Source organism: Protopterus annectens, chromosome 10.part0 (assembly GCF_019279795.1).
Source record: "Protopterus annectens isolate FY-2018-M chromosome 10.part0, PAN1.0, whole genome shotgun sequence".
Classification (NCBI taxonomy): domain Eukaryota; kingdom Metazoa; phylum Chordata; order Ceratodontiformes; family Protopteridae; genus Protopterus; species Protopterus annectens.
The window spans coordinates 1,680,533,972-1,680,555,195 of record NC_056744.1 but is presented as its reverse complement, the minus strand read 5'-3'; the positions used below and the strand labels follow the sequence as shown (position 1 = coordinate 1,680,555,195).

The following is a 21,224-nucleotide window of genomic DNA, read 5'->3' as shown; positions in this document are numbered from 1 at the left end:
TCTGAAAAAAAGTCAATGGCACTTGGTACCCCAAATAGGCCAGCTTGCATATCAATGTCCTAGAGATGAGAGCAGTGCACTTAGTATTGCAGACTTTCCAGGACGCTCCTCCCTTGAGGGCAATTGCAATTTAGGCAGATATGTCAGTAGTCTGGTAAATCAACAAACAAGGGGGAACCAGATCCTACCCCTATGTCAAGAAGCTCTGAGTGTGGCAATGGGTGATCTCATCCAACCGCTTTCTAATAGCAGTGCATATTCCGGGGAAGTCCAGTATGATAGCAGACAAACTGAGCAGGTGTATTCTTCTACCTTACGAATGGTCCCTCAATCAAAGAGTATAGGAAATGATATTCCATCAGTGGGGTCAGCCTTGCTGTGACCTTTTCACCTCTGCCCTAAACAACAAGTGCAGCAAATACCCCTCTGCAGCCCTGATCCCCCCATGTGAAGAGTCACCGTGGGATGCTGTTCTTCACAATTGGCCCTCCGGTCTTCTTTATGCCTTTACCCTGACTCTTTTAATTCCAAAATTTCTACAGAAAGTGACCAGGTTAAAAAGCAAAGTAATCCTCATTGCACCATATTGGCCTTGACAGATTTGGTTCCCTTTTCTTTGACCTCACTTACTTACCAACTGTGGATTCTGAATCCAACTCCAGACCGCCTGTCTCACCCAAAAGGCATGATTCATCCAGACATAACAAACCTCAGGCTAACTGCCTGGTTTGTCCAATTCCATTAATAGCCAGAAAACCTATGCTCTCATCTCCAGTCCAACATATACTCCTGTCTTCCCACAGGCCATCTTACATGTAAGCTTTATTCCAGTAAGTGAAAAAGATTCATTCACTGGGCACTTCAAAATAACATTGATCCCTTTTCAGCTCCTATTCATGATATTCTTGATTTTTGGCCCAACTCTTCAAAGAAGGGTCAGCTTCTTTGACAGTCAAAGGCCAGTTAGCTTCACATAAGCTATGCAAAGCCTTTCTGAGAGGAACTCTTCTTTTAAAGCCCTCTTATAAAGATCCTATAACCCTTGGGACCTAAATTTGATGCTGCAGGCTAACATACCCAAACCCTTTGAACCAGCAGCTAAGTGTGATCTCAAGTTCTTTTCTTGGAAAACCATTTTCTTGGTAGCCGTAATTTCTGCAAGAAGAATTTCAGAGATTCAAGCCTTGTCTTCCCAACCACCATACTTGATTTTTCACAAAGACAGAGTATCTCTGCATACTAATCCATCTTTTTTTTTTGTTTTACCAAAGGTGGTATCAGAGACAAACATCAATCAGTCCATTAATTTACAAGTATTTTTTTCCCAAACTTTCAGAACAAAGGTGAATACTTGTTACATTTATTAGATACTCACAGACAACTGCGATTTTATCTTCATAGAACCAACGATATCAGGAAATCTTGTTTCCTTCTCAGATATTAAATTGGGTAAACCAGTCACTAAAGTAACCTTATCCAGATGGCTCACCAATTGTATTTTTTCATTTTTAACCAATTGGGCATTGTCTTACTGAAATCTTTACAAGCCCATTCAACTAGAGCAGTGGCATCTTCATCTGTCTTCCACTCTAGGGTGTCTGTGGATGACATTTGTGCAGCAGCGACTTGGGCTACTCCCAATACCTGTGTTACTCATTACAAATTGGATCTGGTCTCCAGGGTTAGATAATTATTTGGTTCATTGGTGCTGAGGAATATCCTTACTTTAGTCCACCCAGGATCTAAGGTAGCTGGGGACTCTGTCCCATAGTTTGAGGATAGAAGGAAAATTGACAACATCAGATAAAGAAGTTATGTACTCACCATACCGTTCCATCTGTGCTGTTTATTTTCATTCTTCCTCAACTCCCCACCCACCAGCCCTCTAAGTTTGAACTCCTAGAAGAGCGAGTGTTTTTAGGTTGACACATCCCTTGTGCTGAGCTCCAGATATAATCTCTGTGGACCTTTCTGATTTTTATCTTACTTCTATTAGCAAACAAGATCTGACGTACTTAGGAAGGGTGCATTATGGGTAAGGAAGAAGCTCGAGAGTTTTTTGATTAATATAGGTTCATAGGTTGGTACTAGGCTATCAGCCCTAGGGCCTATACAAGCCTAGCCATAACAATTCCCTGGCTATTTCTTCCCACATTATTTACTTTCCTGGACCCTTGTCTAGCAGGGTGACTGACGTGATCCCTGGGGTGAATTTCCTTTCTCCCATCTAATCGTCAAGGTTCCTCTTGAAGAGGTCCAAAGAGGCACTCTGCTTGACATGTATGGGCAATCTATTCCAGAGTCTGGGGAGTCTCTGGGTCAGAAACCTATCCCTCCAGCATGTTTTGTTTATTGTGATGACAAGGTTTAGATCCCTGGAGCGTGTAGCTCTGAGGGATTGGGATTTCTTTAAGTGTAGCATGTCCAACAGCTCTGGGTTTGACATGGCCTTGTATGTTAAGCAGAGATCGCCTCTGAGTAGACGATATGCGACAGAGTATAGCTGGAGTTTTTTAAGGCGGTCAGCGTAGGACATCTTCTTTAGGCCTGTGATTCTTTTAGTGAGGTATTTCTGAGGCCTTTCCAGTTGTTGCAGATGTCTTGAGAGGTACATACCAAATGGGGCGTTGTATTCTATAATGGGTCTAATGAGGGATGAGTACAGTGGGACAATGACCTCCTTTTTTCTGGATGAAAAGCCCTTCGTGATGAGGTGTGCCACATAGCAGGATTTCCTGACTGTTGTGGCGATGTGGTTATCGAAGGTGAGACCACTGTCCACTTGTGTCCCTAAGTCTCTTATCACACTTTCTGTGTTTAGTGTACTGCCACCTATATGGTAATTCATGGATACATGTTTTTTCCCAAAGGGGATAACAATACATTTCTTGGCATTGAGCTTGAGCCCATGGCTCTGGCACCAAGCATCTGTTTCTGTAAGGCCCTTTTGTAGAGTATCCACATCATTTGGGATTCAATAATGGCTCCCAGTTTGCAGTCATCTGCAAACTTTGTTAGCCAGAGTCCCTTAGTGTTGACCTGTACTTCAGAGAAGTAGATGCCAAACAAGAGCTGCCCCAGGACTGAACCCTGAGGTACTCCACTTGTCACTTGTCTGGAGCTGGATTTGGAGTCGGCTACTTTTACAGTGTGGGTTCTATCAGTAAGCCATTTAGCAACCCATTGGGTGACATAGGGATTAATGCCCAACTTAGTAAGTTTATCTATGATTCCAGAGTGGGGGATGGTGTCAAAGGCCTTGGCAAGGTCTAGATAGGCTGTGTGGACCACCTTACCCTTGTCCATGGCTCTGGAGACTGATTCAAAGAAGTCAATCAGGTTCAGGAGACAAGATCGGCCCTTCACAAACCCAAACTGGGTGGGGTCCAGTGTTTGAAGGTTGCCAATGAGTGATTGTAACAGCTGATCTGATCTGAACCCACAGGTTGAGGAAGAATGAAAACTGATAACACAGATGGAATGTATGGTGAGAACATAATTTCGTTTTTTATAGCTAGATTGCACAGTTTGCATTTATTTTTATGCACATAAGAAGTAGTTTTACAGATGAGTTGGCATCACAGTCAGCATTTACATAAGTACCTTGTAGCACATACATCTTGACATGGGGGGGGAACTCTGTATGTAATGTCTAGTTCTGATAAAATGCCTGTTCAGTTTTGCTGTCATTAGTACTAGTAGTAGGAATAGTTAGGATCAGTAAGTGCATTCAGAGTGTATCTTTACAAATTGTGAGTATGAGTGGGAAGATTGTGTAACGTACTGCAGTGGTGTGCACCCTTTGTACTGTCTATGCAAAATATATGTGGTTCCCAAAACAATGAATCCGTTTTTCATAAGAAATCCAGTGATTAAATATATGAGATTTAAGTTCAATTTCTAGTCCTTACCATAATTTTATTATAAATTTGATTGTCTATATATATATATCTATATATGTTCAAAATTAAAAGAGATTCCAGCTGTTGAACATTTAATAAAGCTGTCAGCATTATAGGTGACGGATTAAAGAAGAAATAAGGTTTTGGTGAATAAGTGCTGTAGCCTAAACTACAAATTGCATGAAAATTCCATATTTTTTCAATACAAAGAGAGTCCAAATTTGGGTTTACCTTTATTTTTCTTGCAAAAATGTAACATTAGTATTCCTGAGAATATATGATTTATGATGTTTTCTTGACTATAGCATTTTTTCAGTAAACTGGTTTTTAGGAGAACCCTTGTTAAAAATATCATAATCATTTACAGGTCTTTAGGTGCAGAGATCTTAAATGTTCAAGATACTGAGAGGACCTTGAGCCAAGACTTGTAATGCTTCAGAGAGTGGACCTGAGAGTTTATTTAATCTTCAATGACCACATACTTTTGCATATGATTGCCTCATAACACGAAGCATTTGTATTTTAAAATTTTTTAACTTTTTGCGCTACAACTTGTTTCCAAAATGTTTACAAGTATTTGTTGTGCCTCACTTGAACTGCAGGGAATTGATGAAGGCCCAGAAGGACTCAGACTAATTTCTGACATAATTCGAGAAAAAGTAGGAATTGATGTTAGTGTGCTGATGGGGGCCAACATTGCCAATGAAGTAGCAGCGGCAAATTTCTGTGAGACCACTATAGGTAAGACATTATATGCAAAGCATGTCCACATTGTTAATTTTATTTAGAAACAATGCTGATATTTTAATTCTTTGCGTATGAAATTCTTTCTAAATTCTTCTGTCTTGCATTCCTTCCTAGCGGCAGGGAAAAACTGTCATTTTTCACATTTTTCAGTTTTAGAATGTTTACATTTGTACCTTGGAGATCTGTTGATATGTTGTAAATGTTTGTTTGTTTTTTTTTGGTAGTTTTGTATCAGGAGTACCAATGTCCTTTGAGTGATTGCTGGTACTAATAAAGCTTTTCAATGACAAATACATCAATCCTTTCCTTTGAGACTGACGGACCAAACATGCTTCCTTCAAATAATTTCTAACTTGCCTCGGATGTTATATTGTTTATTGGGTGTTTTGTCCCTTCCTTATAATATAACTTTCACTGGAAGCCTGCTTCATCTAATGCTCTTGATTGACTGGGCTTTAATTCATTCTTCACTGAGCAGATGCACCACATCCTTTTCTGCTTCCTTAATGTGTATGTAAGGAAGTGCAAGAGATTATCGTGGTTGTACAGAAAGTATTTCTTGCTGTTGTGCCTCCCCCCCCCTGTATTTATAGTAACCTCATGTACAGCCAGTTCTTGAAGCATGGAAAGATACTGGTTAACTTAACCAGGCATATGGTTATGACACTTTCGTCTGTATTTGCCGGCAATTTTCTTTACTGAAAACATCACCCTATTGTGACTGACTTTGTGTTAGTCCATGTGTTAATGAAGGCATTTTGCTTTTTAATCATATGATAACTGAAAAACGAGGCTAGGACATGACTGTTATTTCTGTCTGTAGAATACAGAAGGGTACCCCTGAGAAATTTCTTAAAAAGAAGTTTCAAGGAAGCCAAGGACTGCCCATCCATGTGATCATGTAAGCTGGAAATAGATAAGAGTATAAGGCCAAAAGAAAAGATAAGAGAGATCATCTAAACGAGCCATAGGAAGGATCCAAATCAGATAGGACTCTCTTGTTAGTTATCCATTTGAAAATCGTTTCCACTTATTTTCTGCTTCTTTGGGTAGAAGGGGCTTGTACTGCTCTAAGAATACAGTGAATTTTATCTGAAGAGCCCAAGGTGATAGCAGTCATTGTAATTATAGGTCCCATGCTTTGAATGTCAGTCCGAAAAGGGATGTTTACTCCAGCGTAATGCATGAGGTTAACAGTGATCTTCTTACTGGAATGGATAAAATCAGCTCTCAGAACTCCTGGGCCCAATCAAGCTTATTTGATTATGGGTAGAAAGAGACAGAATTCCATTTAAGGGATTATCTGGACTGATTTGGAATGCAGGTTTTCCACCACCACTACCACTACCAGGTAGTTCTTAAAGACTTTGCTGTCTGGCTACCACTGGACACAAATTCCTGTACTGGAAGAGACTGGCCCCTATCCATAAGTGCAGGAACCTCTTATCTGTTCCTGTATTCTTGAAGTGGAGATGAGTACCTTGGAGGGCTAAAGATTACATAAGAGATGTCATGATGGAGAGTATTCTGACCTTGCCAAATTTTGCCTATGCTGTGGAAGCATTGAGACTTCTGAAATCTAGAATGGGCTTTACGTCCCCTTTCATTTTTAGCTTCCATAATTTAGAACTATGAGTAAAATCCATTTCATTGCTGGTATGCGGGATTGATTGTTTGGTTGTTTAGGTGAGGGAGATAGCAGTCTCATATTGGGAATCCACCATCTTTAAGAGCAAAATATTACAAAATGAAAATGATGTGTTGTAGTGTAATAAAGTAGTGACCTATATTTCTCTTGGTGGACTGACATTTCCCCAAAAGATCTGTTTCCATCAGAAAATTAAAGATAAATAAAGAAATGCTTAATGAAGGACTCTGTGTCATTCTTTGAATCATGGCCAGGAATTTAGTAAGATGAGATTTGATGGCTAAGCATACATTTACAGTTAAATAATGAAAGAAAACTTACTATGAAAACTTGCAATCTTAGAGTCTTTACACTCGATAGAAAAGTATTCATGGTTTGTAATTGATACAGATTTTCGGCATGAGTTACCTATTGTTCGAGAATGAATCTGAAAAAAAAATCCAGATTGTAAAAGGTCATGAATTATGCACAAACCAGATTAGGTACTTGTTTTCCCATTGGCCCATAAGTGATACAACTGTTCTCTGTGGAAGTCTGAAATTAAATTTAACAGTAAATATTCCAGAAGGATCTTTTAATCAGTTAATTCCAGACCGACCTTGTAAGTAGACATAATTGCAAGTATTGAGTTATTGCTCATTCATTAAAGTGGATCCTGCACTTTTGAATCTGTCCAGTAGTTTTTATCTACATATCCACAAACCACGTAGGTCACCTGTATAATGTCCCTAACATGGTACCACAGATTTCCATTCCATTCATTGTTTGTGTCTAGAGGCATGTGTGGCTGGACCAGATATAATGGAGTCGAGTGGTGTATACCACTTCCAGGTCCACAGTTGCAACAGTATCTAATTTGGTGGTCTGGTAAATTATTCTGTTCATTAGAAAAAAGCATGCACAAATGGGCAAACTTACTATGAATATGTCATATGACACATGTAAACTTTTTCCAGAACAAAAGAAGAACAGACAGACAAAGAGAAACACAGCAGCCAGGAAAAACCTTAAATGTAAGTGGTTTTAAGAAGGTTTCGTAAAAAGGCTGATGCTGAAAGTGCCTAAACACATGAGAGATGCATATAATGTATTAACAAAAAAATGACAAGTTTAAAAATTAAACAAATAGAAAAGGAGAAAATGTGGGAATTCCTAACCGTCTGTATTTGAAAACAGACTGTGAAACACCAGTGTTAGCCATAATAGAAATGAGTAACCAAATTTCAGAACAATTCAGATATTAAGCATAACCAACATTGACAGATTTTAACTGCTTTATTATTTCATATGACAGGAGAACAAGTATATGACATTTGTGAAGCAATAACAGGACAAACAACAGATTCCAAGAGGTGCTAAATAAACTAAATTACCACTTTGAACTGAAGAAAAATGCAGGCAGTGAAATATTTTAATTCACAAGAGCATCCCATAGGAAGTCTATACTTGTGTGACAGTAATAGCTGGATATTTTGAGTTCACTGACATTGTTAAAGAAATATAGGTCCAAATCAAATAGATGTGTAATAATGGCACAATAAAGTGGAAAGCATTTGCCAAGCCAGAAATGACCCTAGGCAGGCTGATAGATTTGGTCAAAGTATTCAGTATTATAGAGATATAGGTAAAGAACATGGGTGCATGTAAAGAAAAACAAGTTAATGAAACAGAAGGATATCAAGAGATGAATAACAAAGAAAAACAAAATTAACTGAGAGAAGGAAATAGAAGAGACAGGCAGTAATGCTACAGAAAATACAGTTACTCTTATAATAAACAGTACCTAGTTTTTGAAACAAGTATGTGTAACATGCAAGAAGCAGAATATCAGGGTATGTAGAAGCAGAGGTGTAAGTGAAAAACTAAACCAGAGGTAACAGCTTTCAGAGTTAGAGAGGTACTTGAAACAGTTGTAAAATATATGTAAGGAATAAAACACAAAACAGTTGTAAAGAAGTAAAATGATAGTAAAGAAACAGTTACCACTATGTGTACAATATAAGTAGAAGTGAGAAAGCAGAAATTCAGGAGATAGCCATGAATGTATTAAACAGATAAGTGAAGAAGGTGACAGACACAGACTTTTCACCAACTATATTAACTGATGTTATATTCAAGGCTAAGGCCAAAGCCATAATATCAGAAATGTAGTATAGTCAGTACTTAAAAGTGCTACCCGTTAAAGGCTCTGCTGAAGGTGAGACTTTAGTGAAAGACAGAGATGTAAAAACAAGTGGATTTGTATCAGCAGGGATACATGTTTTTTCCACTGATGCAGTTGAGGAAAGAGAAGGAAATGAGACACCAGCACAGCACAATGCGTCAGAGATCATCCACGTGCAACTAACAATGGGCAAAACTGCAATTCAAATTGTAGCTTGCTATAGATCACCCACCATGTCCCAGGACCCCCATTGTGCATTTCTGGAAACACTGGGAAACATAAAGGTCCTACCAATAACCCTAATATTGGGTGATTTCAATTACCCAAACATTAACTGGGAGAATTACTCAAGTACTAACTCCCTTGCCCAACTTTTCCTAGAGTTTATAAACTCAAATGCCCTGGTTCAACTGGTCAACACTCCCACCAGAGGTGACAACATATTGGACCTGGTCATCACCAACATGGGCGACCGGTGTTCCACACCAGAGGTCAACCCCTTGCTGGTTAGATCTGACCATAAACAAATCACTTTGGATATCCATATTCCGCCCCCTCCCTCGGACAAGAAAGCCACCATGAAAAACTTTTCAAAAGCAAACTTCACGTTACTTAAGACCGAGGTGGAAAGTTTCAAAGCCCCCATGCTGAAGGAAAACACTGTCCAGGCTGCAAAATCATTTACTAATGCATTCTACGGGCAGCTACAAGAATGCATGGATCGTGCCATCCCAAGCAAAACCAAGACTCACTCCTCCAAGAAAAGGAAACCAGTCTGGTGGACTCCTGCCATAAACAAGCTATACAATAGAAGGAGGAAACTAGTACAGAAAAGAGTAAAATCCCAAGAAGGGAAGACATCCCTGATCAGTATCAGCAAGAAACTATGATCCCTCATAAAATCATCCAAGGCGAGCTTTGAAAGAAAAATTGCCAAGGACTCCAAAGATAACCACAAGGCATTCTTTAGCTATGTCAAGAATCTATGTGGCAATGCTCAGATCTGCTCGGAGTTAGTGCAGAATGGCACAAAATACACTGAACCGACCGATATCGCCAACATCCTGGCAGACATGTTTAGTGCAAACTTCACCCCCATCTCACCCCCAAAAGGACCCATAACCATACCAGAATAATGTAGAGTCCCTGAAATTGCAAACACTCAGGTTAAAACAGCCCTCTCCAAAGCCAAAAACTCAGCATCAATGGGACCGGACAGTGTCCCAGGCTGCATCCTACATGAGCTCAAAGACGAACTAACCCCTCACCTAAACACACTGTTCAACCTCAGCCTCTCCACAGGCTACATACCCATAGAGTGGCGCACAGCAATGGTTGTCCCGCACCACAAAGGTGGAGCCACAACAGACCCTGGGAATTATCGCCATATAAGCCTGACTAGCTTGGTCTGCAAGGCTATGGAGCGCATCATCATGGAACTCATTAACAGAGACATTGGGAACCCAGTTTGGCTTTGTTAAGGGCAGATCATGCCTCCTAAACCTGGTGGACTTCTTTGAGACAGTTACCAAGGCTATAGACAAGGGAAAGATTGTACACACAGCCTACCTAGACCTCGCTAAGGCCTTCAACACCATTCCCCATTCTGGTATTATAGACAAGCTCACCAGCCTGGACATAAACCCCTGTGTCACAAGATGGGTTGCCAACTGGCTCACGGACAGAACCCACATGGTGACAGTTGTGGGAGCTAGGTCCGTCTCTAAACCGGTTACAAGTGGTGTTTCTCAGGGCTCGGTCCTGGGACCCCTCCTGTTCGGCATATACTTCTCAGAGGTACAGGCAAGCACAGGTGGACTATGGCTGACCATGTTCGCAGACAACTGTAAACTAGGGGCTATAATTGACTGTCAGGCTGACACAGACATCCTCCAAAAGGGCCTCACTGAGACGGATACCTGGTGTCAAAATCATGGCCTCAAGCTAAATGCCAAAAAGTGCATAGTCATCCCCTTTGTAAAAAACAAAGTACCCACAAACTACCACATAGGTGGCAGTCCCCTAAATACGGAAGATGTAATAAGGGATCTGGGGACCCAAGTAGATAGTAATCTCACCTTTGATAATCACATTGCCAAAGTGGTTAGAAAATCCTTCTACATGGCCCACCTAATCACAAAAGGGTTTGCAGCCAGATCAAAAGAGGTCATTGTGCCCCTCTACTTATCACTCATCAGACCCATCTTATAGTTCAATGCCCCATTTGGGATGTACCTTACAAGACACCTGCAACAGCTGGAAAGACCACAGAAGTACCTCACCAAGAGGATCAATGGCCTCAAACAGATGCCCTATGCAGCTCTACTGAAGAAACTCCAGTTGTACTCAGTTGCATACCGCCTATTCAGAGGTGATCTCTGCTTGACATACAAGGCCATGTCCAACCCAGAATTGATGGACATGCTCCACCTAAAGAAAACCTTATCCCCTCGAGCCACACGCTCTAGAGATCTAAACCTTACCGCAACAATAAATAGGACATGCTGGAGGGATAGATTCCTGTCCCAGAGACTTCCCATGCTTTGGAACAAGATCCCAATCTACATCAGGCAGAGCTCCTCACTAACACTCTTTCAAAGAAACCTTGACGAGTGGATGGGAAACAAAGTTTACCTCGGGGATCACTTCAGTGGCTCTGCTGGACAGTGGCACAGGGAACTAATCTAAGGGACAGCGAAAGCCAACACATTCTGGCTAGGCTTATAAATGCCTTTGGGCAGATAGCTTAGTACCCACCTATGAACCAGAGTATGAACACAAGAAAATAATGTGTTACCCAAAAGGGAAAGTCTGTACATGAATCTGAGACAAAATCTGCTTGTCATGTCAAGCCAGTGGCTGTTCACATGCATATGCCTAATTGCTGGTGATGAACATGAACTGATTTGTACATTTATTTTTATGGGCCAGTTATAGCAAAGACTAGCTATTTGCTGTTGTTGATAACTACTCACAATTCCCAAAGACAGAACAAGTGTTTTCTGTGTTCTGTCATGCAGTAGTTCCCACTGTTAACAAGTATTCCACTGTTTGAATGTTGGAGACAGCAAGGACTGACAATAGTCCACCTTTGACAGATGTGACTCTATAGAATTTTGTACATACCAAGGAGTTGCACACAGAAATGTGACAGTGGACCATTGGCTATAGGGATACTCTGTGTCAAATGCAATCACGTCCGGAGAGATTTAGCAGAAACAGGAACTGAAGAGTATACTGAAAGTTGACATGACATCCATTCTTTCTACTGTTAGAATTGCATCAGCCAGTCAAGCATTTAAGCACAACATAAGAAACAAGATGACCAGTATAACCAAAACCACAGACAGAACAGAAAAAGAAGAAAGGAGAAGAGACCAAAGGGAAAACAACAGGAAGAAATACTTCGATACAAGAAAAGGAGGCAAAAGAAAAGACACTTTTTATAGCAGGTGAGCTTGGTGAGAAGTGATAAACAACGTAAGTGTGACACTATTCAGCCTGGATGCATACAGTATAAGTGAGGTAACAGGGCTAATGATATTGTGGCAAGTGGAGAACTTACCATCATCAGGCACTGTTCTTTTTTGAAGACTTGGCATAACTCTGGTAGTAGTGAGAGAGAAGAATGTCACTGTGACCATAGTTTTGATATTGAGCCTACAAGCAGCAATTCCAGTGAAAGATTACTTGCTTGACAGTCATATATTCATTAACCCCAAAGGTCCCAGAGAGCTGAAGATAGATCTTGTCAAACTGACTGCAGCATTCATATGTCACCTAATATGAAAGTACTGGTGAAACTTTTTAAAGGTCATAGTAAGTAATGTACAGCAATATTTGAAATATATGTTTGTTTTAGTGTGAGTGTGTAACTGTACTGATGTATGGTAGTATTTTAAAAAAGTATTCAAGCAGTCTATATTTAAGACATTGCCAAAAGCAGTGTTACCATGAGCTTACTGCCACTATATATTAATTTCAGGTAGCTGAGTACCTTTGAAAATGTAATGGGTCCTAAAGTAATAAGATGCATGCAACAGCAGTTCTGATGGCAAGTGTTTTATTAGTATTCATTAGTGGGCATTGAATGTTATTCTCTCTTAAAGGAATTGTAGTGCAATAAGCTAATGTGTAAAATAACGTACGTGAGAGATTATACTAATGTATAAAATAACATAAGTGACTATATTGTAAGGCATGTCATTAAATGAAATATAGTAAGTACAAAAGAAAAGAATGCTATTTCAAATCACTAAATGTAATTATTTTAAGAAAAGACTTTTAACCTTCCAGTTCATCCACTGGTTCAGATTTTGCAAGCAGCAGAATAGATACTAATGAAATACATGTTTAAATATGAGAATTGGCGTAAGTGTGAGCTCACGTCACAGACTAGACATTACTGAATCACCTCGCTCTTTATGCCTCAGAGATCATAAATTATTCCTAGTATGTTTGACTTGGCTATCTTGGCTTTTCAGGTGTCTTCTGGGCTTCATGCCTAATATATACCTATGAACCTGTGTAATAGTGTCTGGACAATCACATTTATCTATGTCTTCCACCATTCTAGAACTTGGAACATTCTAACAGATGTCTTGTTAGAATATAGTATGCCGACATATGGTTTCTAAGATGTAGCCATTTTAAATCGTAATTATCAACAGAGGAATATTTAAGCAATAACCGATGACGTGGTGTGGTATATTGAATGATTTAATCAAGAGTGCGAAGGGTGACTGGACCTTTTTCCATTGGTATATTGTGGGATTTACTATGGACATGCTGATTGAGCTGGCCAATCAGCGTGCATGTTTTTGAATAATAATGGACGGTCATTGTATAATTATTTATATTAGTTATTAAAATTGAAAAGAAAACAGCTTTATATCTGTTCTAGAAGACTTAGCATATTAAATGCCAGGATACATTGTGATCATTGTATATAAGTTATCTTTAAACTTTGAATCAGAGGAATATATTGTAGCTCCTGTATTACAAGGTTAAGCTGACTCTAATAGTTTCCCCCAGGTCATACAGAAGTAGTTCCTAGAGCCAACACTGGCCTTTTAGTGTCTTAAAAAAGCTTTTAACTTGGTAGTTTGTCATTCTGTCTAATTTATTTTTCCAGCTTTACTCTTTCCATGCTCATGCTAGGTGTTTGAAAGAGGGTGAGAGATTTATGTATTGTCTTTCTTTCTTGTTGTGTAGAAACAAACTTCAATGGAGATTTCTCTGCTGAACTGTACAGTTTTTCATTCTGCTGGGCTAGCGATTCCACAGTGTCATAGTCATGTGACCATATGGTAGTGCATGATCTACTTGTGCCATCAGGCTTGGGATGCTGCTGCTACCTGCCCTGGTGCATTTTTGTACATTGTACATATTTCGTAAAGCTTTCGGCATCTTACTGTAGTGCAGTGTTTTGTACTTCCTCAGGAATATTCTTTGCTGCATGTTAGTACACCTCCTTTTGCACTAGGATTTCAACATACCAGCTCAAAAATGTAAGACTTAGTTACTTATAATTTCAAAGTTTGCCTGCGAAGCTGCCTGTTCTAAGAGCAGTCACTGGAACCCATGGGATCGTGAGGATTTGGACACTGGTTTCAAGCCTAGCAATGGGCATAGACAAACACACACAGGATGAAGGCCATTGCAGCACTGCAGTGTTTTTTGGGTGCTTTCATCCAAAATGTATTACAAGGACTTATTCAGGACCTAGTGTTGTGTTTTCGGGTGTGCTTAGTGTATAGTGTTGTGTAGTGGTGGTTTTGGTCCTGAGTGTCTCTCCATAACTACTGGTCAGTTTTATTTGTTTTAAATGTTGTCTTTTTTTTATTTCAAACCAGCTTTTTATAGGTTTTCACACAGCTGAGATGATGCTCTTTAACCATCCTAAAAGGTTTTCTCCCATGTGATGATAGTTTTATTTGAATTCATTAACTGTTCTTCTCACCATCTTTGCTTTTTTACAGACTGAATATGTGCTTTCAGAGCACTCTGTATTTTTTACAATCCAATGGTTTAAGAAAATATAAGACAACTTCTTGTCTGCATTATTCCACTGTGCTCTGGTAAGTCACTTTCTCCTCATTTGCTGTGTGATGTGATTTAAAGTTCTGTCTGGAGGACATCAGGTACCTGGCAGCAGCCACTTGTACACCTGATAATCAGCATGCATCCATTGCATTCATGTATTCTACACTCATGTGGAACATATGAAACAGTGAAGTACTGCACTGTTTGTGAGTGCTAAACACAGCTTCATCTGGCAGAGCAATTTTCTTCAGGCATATTTAAAATAGCCAACTTGTTTAAACTGTCAATGTTAAGTTGTCAATCTCGCCTTCATTCTTGCTTGATGGGTTCGGAGCCGATCCTCGGCTCCAACTCGGCACTTGCTAAGCTCGAGAGTCACTTTTACCAGCTCGAGGCAGCCCCATATCCCATGATGCAAGGCGGTAAGTACCCAGATCTCGTTTGCCGCTTCACTGATGAGGTCCTCCTTTTGCCAGCTCCTGGTAAGTGTTTAGTATTACTAAATTTTAGCCCCCAGTCAGAAAATTTTTATCTTTTTCTTAGATTTCTATCTTTCTTAGATACTTTTGAGGCCTTTCCTGACTAACTTTATTTTTCCTTCTTTACCTTTTTAGTCAGGCCTTTATTCCCTCCCACCCCCCCCCCCCCTGTTAGGGTGTGTGTGTGTGAGAGTTTATAATAACTTCTCATAGTTAACTTTACTTGTCTGATTCGGGACTGTGTGTGTACTGTTTTTGAAAGCACTATGTCTAAAGAACAGAGGGTCTCAGGCTTCAAGAAGTGTGACTCGTGCTGTCAGAAGATGTCTCTGACAGACGGTCACACTTCTTGTTTATACTGCCTGGGACCTCTCCACCTGCAGGACTCCTGTGCAATTTGTCACTCTTTTAGCCAGAGAGTCCTGCAGGAAAGGAGAAATAAACTTATTTTAAGGGGTCTCCTTAAACCGGAGGGCTCCCCGGCAAAATCGGCTCCGGGCAAGCCTTCTAGGACTACCAAGGTCCAGGCTTCAGTTTCTAAGCCTCCGGCCTTGGCTCCGACTCCTTCGGAGTCGAGATCGGCTCCGGCTGGAGCCGATCCTAACTTGGCTAAATCCTCGGCACCGATGGCTATCGGTGCCGATACTGTTACTGTCACTTTGGTGTCGGCTCCGATTGGCTCCGACCACCATGTGGCTCAGGCTTTGGTGTCGGCACCGACCGGCTCCGACACCATTGTTTCCTTGCCCGTATCGGCTCCGGCTGGAGCCGATACATCTGACTACACTCGGGCGAAAGTTATTGGCTCCGTCTGGATCCGTGGGGTCTTCGGCTCCGATGGTTCCTTCGAGGAAGAGGTCCAGGTCTCCCTCTTTGGAACCGATACTGTCAGCTCCGGCCTCACTTCTTCTTTCGGAGCGGAGCCATCGGAGCCGATCATCGAGGTCTTCTAGGTTGTCAGACCATGATTTAGAGAGGGTGGTAAGCAGATTGCTAAAATCACAGGCATTAGCCCAAATGCTTCATAGTCCGTCTCAACAGACGACTATTAGTCCACACCCTCTTCAAATTCCTCCTTCGACTCTACCCCAGAGTTTGGAGCTGGAGTCTACGGGAATAGTTACTGCTATGGCTGAAGGCCAGATACCCCCCCCTTCTGCGCCTTCAGCATCTACTCTTATCTCCTCCTCGAGACCTTCCTTGGAGGGATTCGGTGGCCGGGCTTCCCTGGTCTGCTCCAAGGGGGTGAGTGGCATCGGACCCTTGTCCGACCCCGCTCTTCCCCTTGGAGCTTCGGCCTTGGTGAGCTCGGCTCCGACATCTTCCTCGGAGCCTTCCCTTTCGGTGGGCCTGGGAGTCCCAGTTTCTTCGGAACGGGTTCTCTCGGATCTCCCTGGGAGGGGAGCCTTCGAGGTGATGAGGAGTGTGCTGGCCCCTGAGCTCAGTCAGCAGTCAATTCCTTTAGCTCCTCCCTCTACGGTGCCTGTTGATATCTCTTCCCACTCTCTTGCACCCGGACCGAGAGATCCACCGCCTCAGGTTTCCCCACTGGGAGGAGCCCCCTCTTCCGAGGATTCTCCTGATCCGTCAGGAGATCCTCCGCGCAAGAGGACTTGTAAGAGGAAGCACCTAGACTCCCCTGAGTCTATTACTCGGATACCGACTTAGATGAGTCGGAGGGGTCCCCAAGATCCCCCTCTGAGGATGTCTCCTTTTCAGACATCCTAGAACTCCTGAAACAGAGGGGAAACTGGCCCACCATAAATCCCTCCGATGATGAGTTGGTATACCTAGAGGCGTTTGGTTCTCGACCCTCCACCTCCTGGGTGTCTCCGTCTTTTGACCCCCTCATGCAGGTAATCGCTCGAAAGGCTTGGGCTTCTCCTGACTCCGTAGAGCCAGTTCCCAGGAGGCCTTCTAAATTTATTACAGCCCCTTCTGAACAGCAATTCCTTATGAAAGGTGTCCCGGTTGATGCCATGGTGGTGGCGGCCGCCACTAAAAAGGAACTTGCAGATCCTTCCGTACCAGTCCATCCTCCTAACAAGGATTCCAGGACCATGGACAGGTATGGTAAGCGGATGTTTTCCTCAGCGACTTTTGCCATGCGTTCGCTGAACTATTTGTGTCATTTCACCAGACTCCAAAGGGACATCCTTAAGGAACTAGGTGAAGTAGTACAGGATCCTACAGCTCAGGGGGCACAAGACAAGATTGCTTCTCAGCTAGGAATCCTTAACTCCATAACCAACTCCTCCATGCGGCTGATTTCATATGCAGCAGATGGGGCGAGTAGAGCCGCAGGCACAGGAGTGGCTCTGAGTCGTCAATCCTGGATGCGGCTCTGTAATTTTGCTGATCCCTTCAAGGCATCCTTCACAAACTCTCCCTTTGATGGGTCAACTTTGTTTGGTCCTCAAGTGAAGGATACATTGACCAGGTGTGAGCAGGACGGCAAGACTCTTTCTGCCGTAGGGGTCCGTTTTTCCACCCCTTTTAGACCTTACCCCAAAGGACAGAAGGGTGGAAAGATGTGGTTCCGCAAATCCCAAGGACTCACGCCAGATACACGTGGTCAGTTTACCCCTAGAGGCAGAGGGGGTAATAATAACAGACTCCGCCCTAGAGGCAGAGGGGGGTCCACAAAACCAGGGAAGCAGAGAGTCTCTCTCTGACAAGCCCTTCCAGCATCCCTGAGGTGTTGCCCAACTGTCCATCCTTGGAGGCAGTCGGGGGAAGATTATCGCTGTACCCACAAGCCTGGCTTTTCCCTCTCACAAGACAGATGGGTACAGTCGATCATATCCGAGGGTTACAAAATTCCTTTCGAGGAAAGTCCCTTCAATCACAAAAATTCCCTTCCAGGTGTGCCACCCGGTCTAAGGGAAATCGCAAAGTTAGAAGTATCAAAGCTTCTACACAAAAGGGCCATTCAGCCAGTTACAACAGACCATTCAGAGCCCGGAATCTACTCAAGGTTCTTTTTGGTCCCCAAAAAGACGGGAGATTGGAGACCAATATTGGATCTCAGCAGACTCAACAAGTCTGTGAAAAAGACGAGATTTCGAATGGTCACACTTCAATCAATTTTGCCCTTCCTGGGCAAAGACAACTGGATGTGCTCAATAGACCTTCTGGATGCGTACTATCACATAAAAATTCACAGACGCTCCAGAAGGTTTCTCTGCTTTCGGCTGGGGTCCAGTCATTTTCAATTCAGAGCCCTTCCCTTTGGTCTCACTACAGCCCCCAGAGTGTTCACCAAATGTATGGCAGTGATCACGGCTCACCTGAGACGTCAAGGATTCCAGGTGTTTCCGTATCTCGACGACTGGCTCCTTTCAGCCACCACCAGGCATCAACTTCTCCAAGCCAGGGATTATACCCTAAATCTCTGCACTCAGTTAGGAATTTCGATCAACTACGAAAAATCCTCCTTGTTGCCCTGCAAGTCTATTACTTTTATAGGTGCAAATTTAGACACTGTTCGGATGTCAGCAACCCTCACAGACCAAAGGATTTTAGATATCCAAAGTCACGTGCGGATCATCCTCGCCAGCAAAAAGGTACAAGCCAGACTGGTCCTGAAAGTGTTGGGCCTCATGGCAGCGGCCATTACCCTTCTTCCCTTGGCCCGCTTCTACATGCGTCTTCTTCAATGGATGTTGTTCACCCAGTGGTCTTACCAACAACTTCCCATGCGTCACCAAATCCTGGTGACACAAGCTTGCAAAAACCACCTATCCTGGTGGATTTCTTCTCCCCAGATTCATCAGGGCAGACCCTTTGTATCCCCGGCCCCGGTAGCCACAGTCACTACGGACGCCTCCCTGATCGGGTGAGGGGGTCATTATCAGGGCAGGATGGTTCATGGGACGTGGCAACCATTGGAATACCACCTGCACATAAATGTCCTAGAGATGAGAGCAGTGCTTTTAACGTTGCAAGCCCTCAATGACTTTCTTCCCTTGGGAACAATTGCAGTTCACACGGACAACATGTCTGTAGTATGGTATATCAACAAACAGGGCGGAACCAAGTCCTACCCCTTTTGTCGAGAAGCTCTCAGACTTTGGCAATGGGTGATCTCCTCTCATCGTTTTCTGGTAGCAATGCATATCCCTGGGAAAACCAACATTTTAGCGGACAGATTGAGCAAAGCTATTCTCATGCCTCACGAGTGGTCTCTCAAACAGTCTATAGTGGAGGAGATTTTTCTAGAATGGGGCCGCCCATGTTGTGATCTTTTTGCTACTCCCCAAAACAGCAAATGCCCAGACTTCTTCTCTCTCTTCCCACTGCCAGGCCATCCCCCCACAGACGCTCTTACCCAGGATTGGCCCCAGGGACTTCTTTATGCCTTTCCTCCCTTTCCATTGATTCCACAAGTACTCCAGAAAGCCACCGTTTTGAGAGCCAAAATGATTCTCATTGCCCCCTATTGGCCTCGACAAATTTGGTTTCCGTTCCTCCATCGTCACCTATTGGTGCAGCCGTGGCATCTGGACCCAGTGCCAGACCTTCTGATCCACCAATCGGGTCACCTGCATCGGTCTATTCCTTCTCTCAACCTCACAGCTTGGTTGCTCCACTTCCTTCCTTAGCCAGGCTTCCTATGATCTCTAACCCTGTTAGGGATATCATAGTGGCTTCTCTTAAATCCTCTACTAGAAGGATTTATACCAGCAAGTGGAAACGCTTCTCTTGTTGGGCAAAATCAAAGAATATAGATCCCTTTACTGCCCCTGTTCATGCAGTTTTGGATTTTTAGCGGAAATCTTTCACTCGGGCTCTTCATCTTCCACGGTTAAAGTTCAGTTGGCTGCTATCTGGAACTTTCATGTCGGGTTTGCAGATCACAACATTATGTCCCACAGGCTTTGTAGAGCCTTTCTAAAAGGGATTTTTCTCCTTAAACCTCCTGTCAGGAGTCCTCCTCCTCAATGGGACCTAAATCTAGTGCTGACATCCTTAATTCTTCCTCCCTTTGAGCCAGCTGTTTCATGTTCTCTGAAGTTTCTTTTATGGAAAACACTCTTCCTTGTCGCTATTACCTCGGCCAGGAGAGTGTCAGAACTTCATGCCCTTTCTGTTCGTCCCCCTTATTTGGTCTTCCACAAGGACAGGGTATCCTTGAGAACTAATCCATCCTTTTTGCCTAAGGTGGCTTGAAAACTAATTTGAACCAATCTATTGATCTCCTGTATTTTTCCTAATTACTCTAACAGATCGGAACAAAATTACATTATCTTGATGTTCACCGCCAACTCAGATATTATTTGGACAGAACAAAACAATTCAGGAAATCCGATCAGCTCTTTCTTTCTTATGCTGAAAATAAGAAAGGCCTTCCTGTTTCCAAAGTGACCTTATCTAGATGGCTTTCTTCCACCATCTCCGAAATCTATCAGCTCAGGGGCAAACAGCTGTGCTCAAAACCAAAAGCGCATTCCACCAGAAGTTTAGCCACTTCCACAGCCTTTCAGGCTAGACTCCCTTTAGACACTATTTGTGCAGCAGCCACTTGGGCCACTCCTCATACCTTTGTTTCTCATTACAAATTGGATTTGGCCTCCAGGGATAGAGCCAGTTTTGGTTCTACGGTTCTCAAGAGTCTGTTCCATTGAGCCACCCAGGATAGAGGTGCTAGGGACGCGGTCCCATCAAGCAAGAATGAAGGCGAGATTGACAACTTAACATTGAGAAGTTATGTACCTACCATAACATTCCATGTTAGTTGTCTTCTCTCGCCTTCTTTCTTGCGACCCTCCCTCCTACCCCCTTGCCTGGACAGACTTTGTTCTCCTTTGTCTGGAAGATTGCTTCTTTAGGCACCAGTTAGTTACCTGGTTCCCATTTCAGCCCTTCCTTAGGGTAATTGCTTTCTTTCCTCAATGGAAAGTTTTTTCTGTGCTAGGTGTGTCTCCCTATAGGTACAAACGAGATCTGGGTACTTACCGCCTTGCATCATGGGATATGGGGCTGCCTCGAGCTGGTAAAAGTGGCACTCGAGCTTAGCAAGTGCCGAGTCGGAGCCGAGGATCGGCTCCGAACCCATCAAGCAAGAAAGAAGGCGAGAGAAGACAACTAACATGGAACTTTATGGTAGGTACATAACTTCTCATTTTTTGTTACTGCAGAAGTTCAGTATTAACGATTTATAATTTATGATTTTTTTTCTGTAAGTAACATAAAATTACATATTCATTGTAATTTCAGATTCTTTTGGGTAGTCTGTG

At 42.5% G+C, this 21,224-nt stretch overlaps 1 protein-coding gene across 1 annotated transcript in view; it reads left to right on the top strand.

Annotated features, from left to right (window-relative positions):
- Positions 1-21,224, top strand: part of GPD1L (glycerol-3-phosphate dehydrogenase 1 like) — a 922,781-nt gene that overhangs the window by 420,320 nt on the left and 481,237 nt on the right. The window contains exon 4 of the mRNA XM_044086437.1: positions 4,505-4,643. Coding sequence (XP_043942372.1) covers positions 4,505-4,643 — 139 coding nt within the window. The remainder of the gene's footprint in view (positions 1-4,504; positions 4,644-21,224) is intronic.